We start from the raw sequence: 17,762 nt of genomic DNA, 5'->3' as shown, positions 1-17,762 counted from the left end.
GAGAAGGTCTGTGGTTGTTTACTTTTGTTTAGTCACACAGTTATTTAGTGATATATAAGGCTAAATACTATACGGTGGTACAGAGAGGGAAAGGTAGACAAAAGTAGCAATACTACTGTTACTGTTTTAATGTAAAAATGCTCTTGTTACAAGTAAAAGTACTATTATTACCATCAAAATACCATACCAAAAGTAAAAGTAGGCCTACTCATTATGCAGAATGGCCCATTTCAGAATCATATAGGCTATATTATATTGCTGAATTATAATTTGCATTATTGTGTAGGTATATCATTTTATTGAGGAAGCTGGTACAAGTAAAAGTACTACATAAGTAGGCTATTACCATCAAAATACATACCAAAAGTAAAAGTAGGCCTACTCATTATGCTTATTTCATAATAATATAGGCTATATTATATTACTAAATTATAATTAGTGATGCATTATTGTGTGGGTATATCACTTTAATGTGGTAGATGGTCGAGGGGGAGCTAATTTTAATTAGGGTACTCTATACACTGCTTAACCTATAATTAGAGCTGCAACGATTAATCAATTAGTTGTCAACTATTAAATTCTTCTGCAAGTATTTTCATAATCGATTAATCGGTTTGAGTAATTTGAAGTTACTTGCATTGCAGATAGACATCCAAAACATGTGATCAACTTATAAAATGTACTGCTATAAACTACTCAGTTGTATATAAAGTAGTTAAAATTGGCTCCACATTAGCAGACATAACAACACTCCTTTAATTAGCTTCACCCAGATAGCATGCTTTCTCCACATCCTCTGCAGCAATTATGTAGTACAGCGCCATGCTACATCACAGCTGGGTGTGGTCACAGTTACTATTTCCGTATTTTACTGATAACCAGTGAAAGGAGGATAGAACAGGACAAATATACTGTATGTTCTTGGTACCAGTTAAGAACTGCTGGTGAGATAAGGCTGGCAGATAACTGACTGCATATCGAGAACTGCAATAATCCAGATGAGAGGTGATAAATCTGTCTTCTACCGATTTTTTTTTTTAAGGAGAGGCGTTCTTAAATTTAGCAATCGTTCTGAATGAAAAAAAGTTAACAGAGTTTGTTTCAGGCACGTGCAGTTATTATTAACTAAAACACTTATTCTGATATAACTTTTTGATACAGGGATGGCTCTCGCCCTCTTGGTGCCCTTGGCGAAATTCGGATTTGGGCGGCGCTCTAGGGTTAGGGTTCAATCCCCCAGAACCCTAAACCTAGCCCCGTAAACCGCAACACACATCAGACAAAATTAACATTTTTATTTTCATAAATAACTGTATTTATCATGTAAGGGATAATGTACAGCTAGCCGGTCATTGTTGTGAAAGAAAGCCCAACAGGGCAATGCCGCACCCCGACGCGGAGCCCTGAAGGGGTTTCTTTCACAACAATGACCCGCTAGCTGTACATTATCCCACTTATTACACGGCTACTTACTTAAGAAATCAATAATTTGACACAAAACGGTCCGCCAGAGTCCAACATCAAAGCTGCGGTCTGCTATACATAGCAACGGTCTGCTATACATAGCAACGGTCTGCTATAAAGACATAACAGACCGCAGAACGCCGTGATTAACCAATCAGAATCGAGTATTCAACAACGGCATGTAATAAGATATAAATAAACAATTGGTCCCTGATATTGTTGGCTTAAAAGTGTTTAGTCAGTTTCCCTACAATCTAACGAATAAGTGCGGCCGGGCAGATGAAAAAGTGTGAGAAAGAGAGTTACATGGGTGAAAAGTCTTTATTTATTTATTTATTCATTTATTTATTTGTCACCTCAATGCAGAGGACCCACCAGCATTTTTAAAAAATATTATTATTATTTATTTAAATAAAAAATAAAAAAATGTAATTATTATTTTTTTTAAGGCGACCTGCGCCCCCCAGAAAGTGGCGCCCATAGGCGACCGCCTATATGGCCTATGTCTTAAGCCGGCCCTGGTTTGATAGGTGCTCATGATGAAATGACGTAAACTGAGATGTTTACATTACATCTAAGAATTTGTCAAAGTTTGGGATGGGTTGCGTCCTCCTATCACACACAGTTATGTTTTCTTTTGAGTTATGGCGTGGTTTTTACAGGATCATTTTCCTGGGACATTCTGAGGTTAGAGAAATTGTCAGTGTAATTTACAACACTGTTTTTTCAGAGATGATGGGAATAAGCACACCCCTCAGGGATGACTCACAGCAAAGCACATCAGGTTTCAATTACAAGAAGAAAAAAACTATGCAGACACAGTTCATTGCCCCGGGACATGATATTTAAACGTGTGTGTGTGTGTTTGTGTGTCAGTGACAGATAAAGCACCGAGCAGACCTCTCTGTCAGATCACAGCTTCTTCACTTGTAGAGTAGACCGGTTTCACCTGGAGGATCGATCACAGAGATGAGGCTCTGTGCCTGGGCTGGAGCTCGCTGTCTCCTGCCTGTCCTGGTTCTTCTGACTGTCCTCCATGTCAAAGCAGACCAGCAGCAACCCAAGGAGAGACACTATTACATTGCTGCTGTTGAGATCGACTGGAACTACTCTGGAAATGACACACACAGGTAGGATGAATAACAATAATTAGACATGCAACAGGTGTTGAAGACTTTATTTTAATTATTATCTAATTCCATTATTTTATATTGTATTTTTGTCTTATTATTAATATTATTTTAATTTTGTAAACTTATCTGACTTCTGTTATTGAAGTTGTTTGTAACGTGTAAAAACAGTTGTTTAATTTCTTTGGCAGCCTTGTTCTTCAACCTATCATAGTATTAGCTTTACTCTGAAACACACACATTTAGAGACACTCTGGATCACAAACATCAGAATCAGAAATACCTTATTGATCCCCGAGGGGGGAAATTAGGACGTTACAGTTGCTCTGATATATAAGAGTAAAGAAATATAAGAAAAATAGGAATAAAGGAAATTATGTACACAATGCTACAATATATAACGCAATATATGTAGAGTAATGTAAATAAATAATAAAATAAGAATAATAACAAATATGTAAAAATATGTGCATCAAACACATACAATATATAACCAGTGTAAATAAGTAAATACAAATAAATAAATGCTAAAAAGTGTGTTAAATATAAATGCAAGAATAGAATAAATAAGAATTATATTTAACTCCTGTGCTTGTTTTATGCATGTTAGTGCCCTAGATGATAGGGTGTACTGTCCCTACACCCCTAACAATTTATCATTATTTAATTATATGTTTATTTTCTTTTAACTATGACTATTTTATTTTATTTGTATATTTGTGTGTATTTTTTTTTTTTTTTTGTACACTTGTTTTCCTTTTAGTTGTGTGCCCTCTGGGTATTGTCATGGGTGGGATATCTATCAGTCCAAACATGTTTGTGCAGTGGATTGTCAGAGTTGTATTAACAAAATTTAGAAATAAACATATAAGAATATTTCTTGACATGTACAGTATAAATGTAGTGTTAATTCACATTTGAATTATTGCACGTTAGGTCTGGTCGACATCCATCTGGTACGACATGTGTCTCCCTCATGTGCTGATTCATACTTTGTGTTTTTCCTTCGTTCCTTAGGGTCGGTCCCACCTATAAGAAAGTGGTCTTTCGGGAATATGACGAAGACTTCAGACAGGCGAAGACTCATCCCTCATGGCTAGGTAAACTTTGGGTTTCCATGAATGAACACATCGTCTGTCTGGCTTCTCCTGTCTCTATAAATTCCCTTTCCACTCAGATATTCACTTTTATTTCCTAATCATTTTCCCAGAAAGGAATTGATATGTACAGTACATAATTGTTATTTCTCAACATGTCCTTTGGTAGTAATTAGTGGGGGAATTAAAATGTGTTCAACTGGTACATTTATTTCAGTTTGTTAGTAGAAATAAAACAAAATAATAGTCATTATATACAGATTATACAGAGGGGGGAGAAACTAAAGGGCAAACAAATGAGTGTAGAAACAAAACAAATGCAGATGCTTCAATACAGGCTTCACTGAATAGTGTGTTGAGCATGGTCTTCATAGATCTCAACCCAAATGAACACCTACAGTATGGGAGATTTTGTAGAGACTTGTCAGGCTCCACCACCATAATTAAAACAACAAATAAGAGAATATCCTTAGGATGAATGTTGTTCATCCTTCCAGTTGAAAGACTAAAATGTTCTTCAAACTTAAGCTGATATTACAACAAGCCTGTATTTAGTTTTTCCGTTAATGTGTCGCAAGTATGTCGCACAGCGCAGTTAGTGACGTAAATAAGCAGCTTGCAATTTCAGATGAATTTCCTAGATTGTTCAGAAAAACGTCCGACTCTGTGTCACAGTTTCACTTCCTTCTATCATTACAAACGTTATAAATCAGCTGGTACTTTCACCAATTGAATACTTTCTCCATTTTCCTTATAATGAGTACATTTTGCTCTCCAGGAATGTTCCTTAGAAATAACAGTTACATATTAATTCCTTTCTAGGAAAGCATCAGGTAAGTAAGAGAACATTACAGTATATGGGCAGATGGTGAAATTACATTTGTCGTTGATGATTCAGTATGACTTTACATCACGTTTACGTCATGATGATGTACAAAAACTTGCACGATTCCAAATAAACTTGAGTGTGTCTTTCCTCTGCAGGTCTCCTCGGACCCACACTGAGGGCGGAGCAGGGCGAGACGATTGTGGTCACTTTCAGAAACATGGCCACCGGACCGCACAGCATCCACCCACACGGTGTCGCTTACGGGAAACAGTCAGAGGGTGGGTGTCTGTTAACCCAGCTGCACATGAGTCCGACAGCTGTGTCGAACCCAAAGACAGCAGTAACACTCTGCAACGCACGTCTGTCTGTTAGGGTCATTGTGGGCGCTCATGATGTTACTCATTCCAATAATTACACAAGATTGGCCAACACAACAAACAACCTTGTTTGTCTTTTTCTAAAATATTAACCAGGACAGGCAGATTATCAAAGTAGACGGTACTGAAGTCCAACAGGACTCATCGCTAAGCCTTAGGAAATCACTGTCTGTGTCCAGCAGAGAGGAATAACAGGACATTTCTGCTATTGTGGATGAAGGAAATTAACAATAAGCGCTCCTTAATTTGCTCTTAATGCAAAAGTCAAAGTGCAGAAGAATTCAAAATTAAACAAAAGCTTGCAGGAAACTCTTCATTTAGTCTTTTTTTGGGGACTTGAGTCACAAATTTTATTAGAAAAGTCAATAATCCCCTCAGACCTCTGCTCGGCAATGGTATTTAATTAATTATTAGACCTTTTTTTGCTCTTATTCAAACTGAATGCTCCGTTTGTTTTTGCAGGAGCCCACTACTTTGACAACACATCACAGAAAGAGAAAGAGGATGACATAGTGCAGCCGAACAGAGAACACGTTTACTACTGGGAGGTGACGTCACAGGTTGCTCCACAGCAACATGACCCCACCTGTCTCACCTACACCTACATCTCCCACAAAAATGTTGTGCAGGACTACAACTCAGGCCTCATTGGTGCTTTACTCATCTGCAAGCCTGGTAAGCAGCAAAACGAGGCTGTGTTTCAAGTAACAAAATATCAGTTTCCACTGCACCTACAGTACATAATCTCTCTCTCCTATTCTTTCTCTCTCTCAGGCAGTCTGGATGAGTCGGGGAAACAGAAAGCCGTCCACCAGGAGTATGTGTTCCTCTTCGGGGTGTTTGATGAGAGAGAGAGCAAGTACAAACCATACAGCTACGGCAACAATGTGAAATACACCATCAACGGATACGCGATGGGATCTCTACCTGGTTAGTCTGTCCAGTCATTTAGCACTCATTGAGTTAGAGAGTGAGCCAGTCAGTCAGTTGTTCAGGTATCCTTGGAGATTTTTTTTTAAAAACATGATACGCAGATGACACATCAGGACACCTCAGACTGAGTTCTGGTTAATAGACAGACCAGTGTGTAATTAACTGTCAGTATCCATAACAACAAAACTGATGCTTCACGCTATCATGGGTTAAACTGACAGTGATGACTTAAACCCCAGACAGTATTTTTTTGTTTGATATGTATAGGGCAGGAACACGCATATTTTTTCATTGTTAATTAATCTCTTGATTATTTTTTTTATTAATAGATTAGTCCAGTGGTTCTCAACCTGGGGGTTGGAACCCCCAAGGGGATCGCAAGATAATTTCTGAGGGTCGCCAGACGAGGTCTAATAACTAGACTGGGGAATGCTTTTTTCATTACATCGCCTGAACCAGTGATATAATTTGCCTTGGAATAGATTATATTGAGTGTGTTTCTAAAAGTTGTGCGTGCAAGTGATTATCTGACGGTTTCGAAACGCATCGAAACTCCACAGAACCTGGAGCACATTGGACAACGCCGAGATGCTAGCTTTTAAAACCAAGCTGTTATAACAAACAAAGCATTATGTAATTACATTTATTATTCAGAACATTCACAATAATCGCTCAAAATCAGCAGCGGGAGGCGCGTAGAAACAGATGTTTATGTCAGGCGGCGTAAACATCTGTTTATGTCGCGACTTGAAAAGGTTAAGAACCACTGGTTTAGTCAATAATAAGTGAGAAGAAATTGTTTAATTATAGTTTAATATTAATTTAATACTTCCTTATTTCTAATTTGGAACACAGGAGCTTTAATAGTGATGTATTATTTTACCGTTGTGGCTACTACTGAATACTTCCTCCAGCACTGTTTATATGTACAGACTCATGGTGAGTGGCACAGGTCACTGTGTACGGTATGTGGTGTACAGGATGTCCAGCAAAGGATTTCAACGATAAATACACACAACGTGACCAACAGTTTCCTCTTTTCTGTGCAGACGTCAGTATGTGTGCCTATGCCTCTGTGAGCCTGCACCTGCTGGGTATGAGCTCAGAGCCCGAGGTGTTCTCAGTGCACATGAACGGGCAGGTGCTGCAGCAGAACGGCCATAAAGTGTCATCAGTGGGCCTGATCAGCGGCTCCACTGCCACCGCCAGCATGGTGGCGCTCCACACAGGCCGCTGGCTGCTCTCCTCTCACACCATCAAGCACATGGAGGGTACGTGTTTCCTCTACTCATGAGATGAATAGATCCATCATCCACCATGAAATATATTTACAAGGAATAAATGTGTTTCTGCATTGTTTGCAGCTGGCATGCATGGTTTCGTGGATGTGAAAAAGTGTGACGGCTTCAAAGCGCCCCTGCGACGGATGACCACTGAACAGAAACGATACAGCAGGGAGTGGATATACTACATAGCTGCTGAGGAGGTTGTCTGGGACTATGCACCGAATATGCCAGAACACGTTGACGAGTAAGAAGCATTTACAGATACATTTTATGGCATTTTTAAAAGTGCACATGCAAACTAATCAGACATCCCTCTGTAGCAAAGTATATCCTTTGTGTTTAAGGTGCTACTGTGGTATTTTAATGAATCACTATTGCATTTAAATGACCTAATATACAATTGTTCTGTTTATTGTCAAAAGGGAGAATATAGTGCTGCTGATTAGAGTGTCTCTTCCCACTAAACCTGCTTTAGGCTAAACATATTAGGAGTTATTTTCCGTCTTTCACTCTGCTGCAATCTCTAAACTCTTTAAGCCCGATTTGAACTAGAAGAACAGTTTTGCACCGATTAAAAACACCAGTGTCACACAGCTTGAATTACAGCGTTTTAAACGGTCTCACTATTTTATGGAAGTTATATCAATGTGTCAAAATTAAATGAAACCTCTTATCTTTTTTTTGTATAGGGACTTTAAGTTCCAGTACCTGAGACAGTCCTCGACACGCATCGGTGGGAAGTACAAGAAGGCCGTGTACACGCTGTACAAAAATGAGTCATTCACCGAGAAGTTAGAGTCCAAGCAAAGGAAAAATGAGCTTGGCATCTTGGGCCCGGTGATCAAAGCGCAAATCAGAGATGTCATCAAGGTGAGATCAATTCAAATCGAATTTTATAGCACCTTATCAGCAAAATTATAACACAAAGTGCCACTCATAACACACTACATTACAGAACACCAAAAAAATACAATATCATCGAATTCAAAGATCTCATCCACATTCTGGAAATCATCTAAATATTCAGCCATGACCTTGAAAATCTTTTAGATTAAAAACGGCTGCAGTTTCTACACAGTTCATCAGCTGTGGATATAAACACTATCAAATTAAAGCTGAAAGTCAGCACTTTAATAGTAAGTGGTATTTCAAATCAGTGACTGTGAGTGCAAAGCCAACTCACGAATCATGTGTCATTCGAATACTCAGCTTATCAGGCATTTATTTATCATTGTCTAGTGTCTACAGACGGCGTGTCCTCACACATCCTCCTGTCCTTTTACAGATTGTCTTTAAGAACATGGCCTCCAGGCCCTACAGCATCTACCCACATGGACTGACGATAGAGAAGTCAGATGAAGGAGTCAACTACCCAGCAGGAGGTACTAAATCTCTCCTCACACTAAAACACTTAATACACTGGTATCATTTTATAAAAAGATTACAATTAAATTGATATCTCGATGTGTTTGCCAGGCAACCACTCTCACGGCGTTCAACCAGGTGAGACACACACCTACATATGGAAAGTGGTCGACGAGGACGAGCCTTTCGACGCAGACTCTCGATGTCTGACACGACTGTACCACAGCGCAGTGGACACACCGCGCGACATCGCCTCGGGACTGATTGGACAAATCCTCATCTGCAAGAGTCGGTCCCTCAATATCAGGGGTGTGCAGGTAAAAAGATGCTAGCGGCATGGCTCAAGAGATGGCAATGTTGGTCTGTCTGTCAATCGGTTGGTCTATTGATATTAGTCTAACAAATGTTCACAGTAGTATGTAACAATCAAAACTATGTGTTTGGTTTGTAGCTGAAGGCAGACAAGGAGCAGCATGCTATGTTGGCTGTATTCGATGAGAACAAGAGTTGGTATGTGGATGAAAACATTCGCCAATACTGCGATCAATCCAAAGTCAACAAGGCAGACCCGGACTTTTATAAGTCCAATGTCATGCACAGTAAGTTTATCCATAATCGGATTGAAGCTCATCCTGAAAGATCTGATAATATTCACTCCATTATTTCTTCATATATCTAACTGTGTTGCCTGTCATGTAAATTTCCTCACAGCAATTAATGGCTATGTGTTTGAGAGTGGCCCGCTCTTGGGCTTCTGCAACGGTGAGATTGCAACATGGCACGTGTCCAGCATTGGAGCACAGGACTACATCCAGACGGCTACTTTCTACGGCCATCCATTTGAGGTGACTGGGCGGACAGAGGACATCCTCAGCCTCTACCCTATGACTGGAGAGACCATCACGATGAACATGGACAACATTGGTCAGTCAGGGCTTACGGTGCCTTTTTTTAGTCAAATTATGTATTGTGTACCCAAATATTTCATCTGCAGGGATACTTTTAAATTTACTACAAGGAACTTTTTACTGGTGATGAACCAGTGTCAATTTCACCTACGCAAGCAAACGAGATGATCAGCGAGAATATTGGCTATTTCTATTTAGTTATTCTGAATGCCTGAATCTGGTCCGATTCCACTTGAAATCAGACTAAACTCCCTTAGCTCAGACTCCAACTGGAGAACCAGAACCAGGACTGACTGGGACAGACTGTCAGACCCTGCTGCAGTAAAATTAGAGGTTTTCTAAAGGGACTCTGGTTCTCGGAAACACTACCGCTTTTGTCCACAGGGACCGCCAGAATCAACACAAAATAAAAGTTCCTTGTAGTAGCTTTAAAATAAAATATATATATATATATTCGTACATATATGTAGGACTATGTGTAAGTCCATAGAGACCATTGTGCCACCATCCGAAACTTGAAAACTGCACATGAAAAGAGACAGCTGCTTAGTGTTTCATGGATGATTTTTTTGTGTCTCTCTTGAACCAGGTGTCTGGCTCCTCGCTTCCCTGAATTCCCATGAGACAACCAAAGGAATGCGTGTTAAGTTCCAGGATGTCGAGTGCTATCGCGACCGCATGTATGAGTACAACGACTACGACGATCCAACGGTGAACAAAGAATTTACCGAGTGGAACCCTATGAGCTTGGCTGAGATCAAGAAGAAAGAAGAGAAGCCAAAACCTGCAAAAGAAACGCCCAAGGAGCCAGACATTTACACGGAAATGTTTGCAGACGAATTAGGTCTCAGGTCTAAGAAGAACCAAACTATTGACACAGATGTGGAGGAGCTGGACCTCTCTTTCCTCGACTATGATATTATTGATGTTGACGGAGATATGGATATCAACTTTAACTTCAAGGAGAAAAGTGATATAAGTGTGACCTCTATTTCAGAGCCAAATGCACTAAATGTGACATTATTTTCAAACTGGAATGAGACAGATGGATTAAACCTTACAGCAGTTAATTTGCTGAACCAAAGCATCAGTGAGAATACAACACATATGCACAACAGTAGTACGCCATCAACTTTTGGCAATTCTTCTGTGAATAAAACAGAGAACATAACCACTTTTTATAGCCCAGATATATTACTCAAGAATGACAGCATAACTACAAATAGCAGTGTTGTTGCAGAGATTACCAATTTTACGGTAACACTACAAGAAACTGCCAATCTTACTGTAACTTTAAATTCAAGCTCCATCTTGGACACTGAAAGAATGAATGCAACCCTGACTGGTGATAACCAGACTTCTGAGGATGTGATCTTGGAGGAGGACTCCGAGGAGAGACTCACCAGAGGGGACGTGTTTTCTTACTCTGTGCCGCTATCCAATACCAGCACCAACAATCAGAGTACGCCAGAGGGCAACGCAACCAAGGATGATGTGAATAGCACAGCGGCTAACGTGTCTGCAGATGGAACAAACCGTTCATCGTCTATTCTAACGGCTGATGTTGGAGAGTTTAACATTAGCAGCGTAGACAGAAGCAACTTGACCATCTTAGAGTTGGGGGTGGAGAACAAAACCAGTGACAATGACTCCCTGATTACCACAGCAAAGCCGGAGCATGCACTTAAAATTAATTCCTCTGAAAATGTGACTATTCCAGCCAATTCCAGCATTGAAAATGTAACAAACGTTTTGCTCGAAACTGGGCCCTCACAGAATGTCACAGTGAATATATCCAGATCAAATTCATCAGAGGAGATTATTTTAGAGAGTAGGGAGAATGTCACAGCTCTTCTTGATGAGTTGAACCGCACATCTTCTGCAGAACGTTTCTCCAATGAGACCCCGTTCCTCTCCAGTTATACAGTAAGCGATTCTGAGAGCATGGAAGAAGTGCTCATCTACCTCACAGAAAACAAAACAGAGGTGATTAAAACCACCTCCGTCAAAACGGTGGGCCACAACTGGACTTATGAGGGAACTCACCAAACGGAACTTGTGGAGATTCCCGACTACATGATGAAATATTTCGGGAAAGAAACCCCTAAAACGACGCCAATTCCAAAAAAGAAGACCAAGAAGGTGAACATGCGACAGTGGCCCCAGAAGGGCCAAGGCATGAAAACAAAGAGGAGGAAGGAGTACAAGGCTCAAGCCAGGATTGGCTTACCATTCTCCCCTCGTGGATTCAATCCAGGTGTAACCCCGCGTGGGTCACGACCCATTCCTCCACAACCTGTCTCTGATGAGAAGCAGCTCATTAACGAGCCCGTGGTCATCGGCGTGCCCCGGCCCGATTTCAGCGACTACGAGCTGTATGTTCCCGGGGACGATCCAGATCATCTACAGCTGGAGGGGGAAAATGTGAACGCAGATGAATATGAGTATGTGACCTACATAGACCCTTACAGCGGTCATGAGGACATCAAGAATCTCAACCTGGATGACACCACCAAATACTACTTGAAATTCTCAGGCCCAAATGTGAAGACTTACTTCATCGCTGCAGAGGAGGTTGAGTGGGACTACGCTGGCTACGGACAGAGGTAAGTTCAGTAAGAAAAGCTCATATGACATTTGAAAAGATATGACTAAAGCAGGAATGAAGCTGAAATAAGGTCCTGTTGTCACCACAGAAGGCAAGACAATTCGCAACAAGACAGCAGACAAACAAAGTTCACCAAGGTGGTTTTCCGAGCTTACTTGGACAGCAGCTTCAGCACGCCGGACATCCGTGGAGAGATGGATGAGCATCTGGGCATCCTGGGACCGGTCATCAAGGCGGAGGTCGGACAAAGCATCATGGTAAGACTGGCAGCATAATCTGTATAACTCTTCTGGGATCTCACATTTTCTAATTTTATACCCAACAGCTAGTTAGCTTAGCTTAGTACAAAGACTGAAAACGGCAAGTCATTCTCTCTCCAAAGGTAACAATCCATCTGCCATCTCTAAAGCTCTCTAATTAACTTGTTAAATCAATAGACTGTATATAAGAAGTGGACGTATTCACCGTGACGTCATCCGTTGGTTTGTGGACTGCCATTTTGAAGCCTCAAGTTCGGCATTTTGGCCATCGCCATCTTGGTTCTTTGCAACCAGAATGACGTAGGTAGAGCTAAGTACAACCGAACGCTAAATAAGAAATTTTTAGGCGACCAAAAAGGTTATAATTAATTTTCATGAACTGAAAACGCACTGTGAAAGGGTTTAAGTTGTAAGACGAAAACACGAACAATGGCGTGGTAGCGACCTGTCAATCACAGGTGCCCTAAAGCATCCCCTGCTTTATGGTCTAGTTGACGCTAAGTGGGACCATAATTCACTAAATGAACATCATGCTGTATTGAAGAAGACTTGAAACTAGCGATTGAGACCATATACTCATGTTTACAATGTTTACTGAGGTAATAAATCAAGTGAGAAGTAGGCTCATTTTCTCATAGACTTCTATACAATCAGACTTCTTTTTGCAACCAGAGGAGTCGCCCCCTGCTGGCTGTTAGAGAGAATGCAAGTTTAAGGCACTTCAACATTGGCTTCACTTTTCAGACCTGGAGGTAGCCCACTTGGTTACAGTCTTTGTGCTTAACTAAGCTAACTGGCTTCTGGCTGTAGCTTCACATCCCCCCCCCCCAGACATGAGAGTTGTATTGATCTTTTCATCTAACTCTCAACACAAAAATAAATATGCCTATTTTCCAAAATGTCTAACTATTCCTTTAAAGCCATGCCTATCCAACCACATAATGTGTCTTTTTGTCTTGTAGGTGGTGTTCAGGAACAAAGCCCACCGTCCGTACTCCTTACACCCAAAAGGGGTTTCCTATACCAAGCAGACGGAGGGTCTGTCCTATGAGGATGGCTCTAAGTACTGGTATAAATATGACAACGAGGTTCAACCCAATACCACCTTCACATACATATGGAAGGTCCATTCTATGGTTGGGCCAATGCCAGGGGAGTCTCACTGTCGGACATGGGCCTACTATTCAGGCGTTAATCCTGTAAGTAATCTGTAATTTGTAGATAATTATTAGCTAAATATAAGTTTAGTATGGTAGGCATTGGAGAAATGCTATTTACAAATACAAATTAAAGGAACTGTATGTAGAATTTGAGTTTGTGACCGTGGCAACCCCTAGTGGCAGAATGAAAACATGAACAGGCTGGATTGTGTAATTTCTCTACAAAGACAAATTTATGCCATCAGAATAATTTGAAAGATGCTAAATCACATACAGATTCTACATATAGGAGCTTTAAATTAAGATTAAACTAAATGTGACATGTGTATGTTTAGGTTGAGCACATTGGATTGTGTTCACATTTTAATAATAACATTAAACTTAATGTATGCTCTGTCTTTTAGGAAAAGGATATCCACTCTGGCCTGATTGGGCCTCTGCTGGTGTGTCGAGAGGGCACCCTGGCCACAGAGATACCAAACACGAGGGAGTTCACGCTGCTTTTCATGACCTTCGATGAGTCGCAGAGCTGGTACTACGAGGAGAACTACGAGATGATGCAGAGGAAAAACCGAAGGAGATCTATGGACCCCCACCTCAAGGAAAACCTCAAGTTCCACTGTAAGTATGACCTCCAAGTAGCCTATTATTGAGGACCCGTGTGTAACATTTAAAGGAATCTATTGGCAGAAATGGAATATAATATTAATAAGTATGTTTTCTTTAGTGTATAATCACCTGAGAATAAGAATCATTGTGTTTCCGTTAGCTTAGAATGAGCCGATTATATCTACATAGGTAGCGGGTCCTCTTCACGGAAACTGCCATGTTGCACTGCCGAACGTACAAACCAAACACTTAACGTTTCCTGCTTGGGCCAGAGTCGAAAACGTTACTCGCTGCCGTCGCTTCCACTCTCTCTCTCTCTCTTGCTTCACCACTCACTTCCCACATTCACACACACTCTAAGCCATTTGCGTTTTTGGCCACCATAGTTCTTCTACACGCTTGGCACACATGAGAGGCTTCAGCTGGTTGCAATCTGCAACCTCACCGCTAGATACCGCCAGATCCTACACACTGCTCCTTTAAATGATCCTCCAACCCAGATCTTTTAAATATGATAACCAAAATGATATAACATGCTAATTTAAACACACAGTATGTACATCCACAGTTAATAATATATCAGTGTGTCAAATATGGTATTGTAGGTAGTAATGACTGAGTTGCAATTTCTTCCATGCATTCAAGATTTATCAGTTACAGAACAGAAATGATAAATGTCTTTCTGTCTGTTGTTTCATTAGCCATCAATGGCATTACATACAACCTGAAGGGCCTGAGGATGTACACCGACCAGCTGGTGTGCTGGCACCTGATCAACATGGGTTCTCCCAAAGACTTTCAGAGCGTCCACTTCCACGGACAGACGTTCATCCACAAGAAGATCACCAGCTACAGACAGGCCGTCTACCCGCTGTTACCTGGTGAGCAACATAACATCTGCTGCTTTTGTGCTTTCATTATGAATAGAAGTCTATTTGGATTGACAATACTTCAGAGGTGTTGTAAAGCAGAGAATAGCTACCGGTGATATTTGATGTCAACAACGCAGCAGAGACAGTGTGTTTCAACTTTACCAAACTGTCCTTGCAGGGAGCTTTGCTACTCTGGAGATGTATCCATCCAAACCTGGCCTGTGGCAGCTGGAGACGGAGGTCGGTTTCAGCCAACAGAAGGGCATGCAGACCCTCTTTCTGGTTCTAGATAATGGTACAAACAACTAAAAACAACTCTGCAGCATTTAGACATACTGTTGTGTTGTGTTTTAATACTGAAATATTGCTTTTATGTTTCCTCCCAGACTGCTTCCGCTCGCTGGGTTTACAATCAAGCAGCGTGAAAGACGACCAGATCACAGCAATCAACACTAGAGGTAGCCACGCCTCCTCCTGTCTGTATTGACAACAAATGCATTGTTATCCTACTAACATCACAATGAAATTATTCCAGTAAAGTTATAAGCAAATATGTCAGTGTTTGACAGTATTTCCATCTTTGAAGGATACTGGGAGCCCCATCTTGCCAGACTGAACAACCCGGGGAAATACAACGCATGGAGCACAGAACAGAACAGGAGCTGGATTCAGGTGTGTGTTGTAGGTGTTATAAGCGTGCGTGTTTGATTACATATGTGCGCTTGCTTTCTATGTGAATACAATCTGGACTCTCCCCTGTGCAGGTGGACTTCCAGCGGCCAGTTGTGATAAGCCAGGTGGCCACACAGGGAGCCAGGGAGATGTTCTATTCGCAGTATGTGGTGGAGTACACCATCTCCTACAGCACCGACCGCCGGAAGTGGATCTTCTATAAGGGCGACAGCAGGAGCTTCAGGAAGGTGGGAGAAGTTTGATCACAATGCAATCAGCTACAAACTAAGAGAGAAGTGTGTGATCACTTATTTACTTCTCTCTGTCTGTCTCTCACCAGGTATTCACTGGGAACCAGGATGCCAATGAGGTAAAGACAAACACCTTCTTTCCTCCTGTGATTGGACGGTTCATCAGGCTGCACCCCATCAAGTGGCACAACAAGGCCACTGTCCGCATGGAGTTCTACGGCTGTGAGCTTGACGGTAAGACGTCACTGTAAATAAGATAAGATAGGATATACTTTTATTGTCCCCGTGGGGAAATTTTTGTGTGCGTCAAGGTTATAATAGCTTTGAATTTTCAATTAGTTTTTATTTTATTTTAGGTTTTACTTTTCGATTTTTATTTAGTTTAGTTAGTTTTCAGAGTGTGTTTAGTTTTAGTTTTTTTAGTTTGTTTTTGTTAGGGCCAGATAAAATGTCTCAGAAGTATGTAGCGCCTTGGTAGCCGAGTGTTTACAGTTCATGCCATATAACAGCAGCGTCCCGGGTTCCAGTCTTGAGACCTTTGTTGCATGTCACACCTCTCCCTCTCTCTCTTTCCCCCATTTCTACTCTGTCAAATAAAATGTGAAAATGCCCCCAAACAAATCTTTAAATGTGACATTTCTGATCTCCTGCCTCAGGCTGCTCGGTGCCTCTGGGGATGCAGAGCAGAGTAATAGAAGACCATAGCATCACAGCCAGCTCCACGGCTTCCAGCTGGTACGCTGGAGCTTGGAAATCCTCTTTCGCACGCCTCAACAAACAGGGCTCCGTCAATGCATGGCAGGCTAAGGTACAAATCCTAACACTGACATGATGACAGGTCATAATGAAGTGAGCATCAGGTAGAATGTCACTGTTCCTGTATAACGCAGGATCGGAGTGATCTGAAAATGTGTGCATTGTGAATTAAATAGCACACTAATTCCTTCAACCTGTCAAACTTATTATCTCTATCTAAACCTCTCCTCCACAGTACAGTGACATGAATCAGTGGCTTCAGGTGGAGCTGCTCCAAATTACAAAGATCACAGGTATCATAATGCAAGGAGCCAAGTCTCTGGGGAAAGAGAAGTACGTCATGTCCTACGCTCTGCAGTACGGCAACGATGGGATGCACTGGAGCCACTACACAGACGATGAGAGCATCTCTTCCAAGGTGAGCGGTGATAAAATCACATGAACCAGTTCACTGGTGACTGGAGTTATATCAGACTAAACAATGTCTTTCTCTCTCTCTCACCAAATCCAGACTTTTTTGGGAAATACAGATAACAACGAACACGTGAAGAACTACATCTACCCTCCTATTTTCGCCCGTTTCATCCGAATCATCCCCAGAAGCTGGATGAACTCCATCACCATGAGAATAGAGCTGCTGGGCTGTGACTTTGAGTGATAATATACACACAGACAGACACATCCATACCAAATGATGACAGGTCAAGTCAACCATGCACATGCAAGTTAACACACATGCAGACTGAATCATGTAGCGTAAGCCTAGACATATGCACATCCACTCCCACACATAACGGTTATATATGGAGGATACTACATACAGAAATATACTAACTCACAGCCTTTGTGTTCAAGCAAAAGAAAACATACTTTTATTACTTATAGGCCATTTTTTTAACTCATCCTATGTGCCGAATATATACCCAGTTAAAATAGTTGTAAAACTCATTTGTAAGTGCAGTACATGTGAGTCCTTTAACCCTTTTTGTCAATAGTTTTACATGTTTTTGAGATAATATATTTTCATTTTGTCTATCACAAATGACTATTAATGGATGTAAATATGTAAGTAGAGATTGTATAATTTATTTTTTAATAAATATGATTAATATTCTTATCTTTCGGTGTCGGGCTCAGTGACGTACGAGTACATAAATCTTTTTAATGGATTCTGTGTCTTCCAAG

General features: G+C 41.0%; 1 protein-coding gene across 1 annotated transcript; it reads left to right on the top strand.

Annotated features, from left to right (window-relative positions):
- The first annotated feature begins 2,306 nt into the window (after window positions 1–2,306).
- On the top strand, window positions 2,307–17,694 carry f5 (coagulation factor V). Its single transcript, XM_074657671.1, has 25 exons — window positions 2,307–2,594; window positions 3,612–3,694; window positions 4,676–4,798; window positions 5,360–5,572; window positions 5,672–5,827; window positions 6,880–7,101; window positions 7,195–7,360; window positions 7,806–7,986; window positions 8,402–8,498; window positions 8,593–8,798; window positions 8,933–9,080; window positions 9,193–9,405; window positions 9,979–11,995; window positions 12,086–12,254; window positions 13,220–13,456; window positions 13,822–14,038; window positions 14,728–14,907; window positions 15,077–15,193; window positions 15,285–15,356; window positions 15,485–15,570; window positions 15,663–15,818; window positions 15,911–16,055; window positions 16,478–16,629; window positions 16,813–16,995; window positions 17,089–17,694. Exons 1-25 carry the CDS (start codon window positions 2,434–2,436, stop codon window positions 17,233–17,235), a joined length of 5,847 nt encoding a protein of 1,948 aa, XP_074513772.1. The 5' UTR covers window positions 2,307–2,433; the 3' UTR covers window positions 17,236–17,694.
- Window positions 17,695–17,762: the final 68 nt, after the last annotated feature.

The sequence above is a fragment of the Sebastes fasciatus genome, chromosome 14 (assembly GCF_043250625.1).
Source record: "Sebastes fasciatus isolate fSebFas1 chromosome 14, fSebFas1.pri, whole genome shotgun sequence".
Lineage (NCBI taxonomy): Eukaryota > Metazoa > Chordata > Actinopteri > Perciformes > Sebastidae > Sebastes > Sebastes fasciatus.
This window is presented reverse-complemented; position numbering and strand designations above follow the sequence as displayed.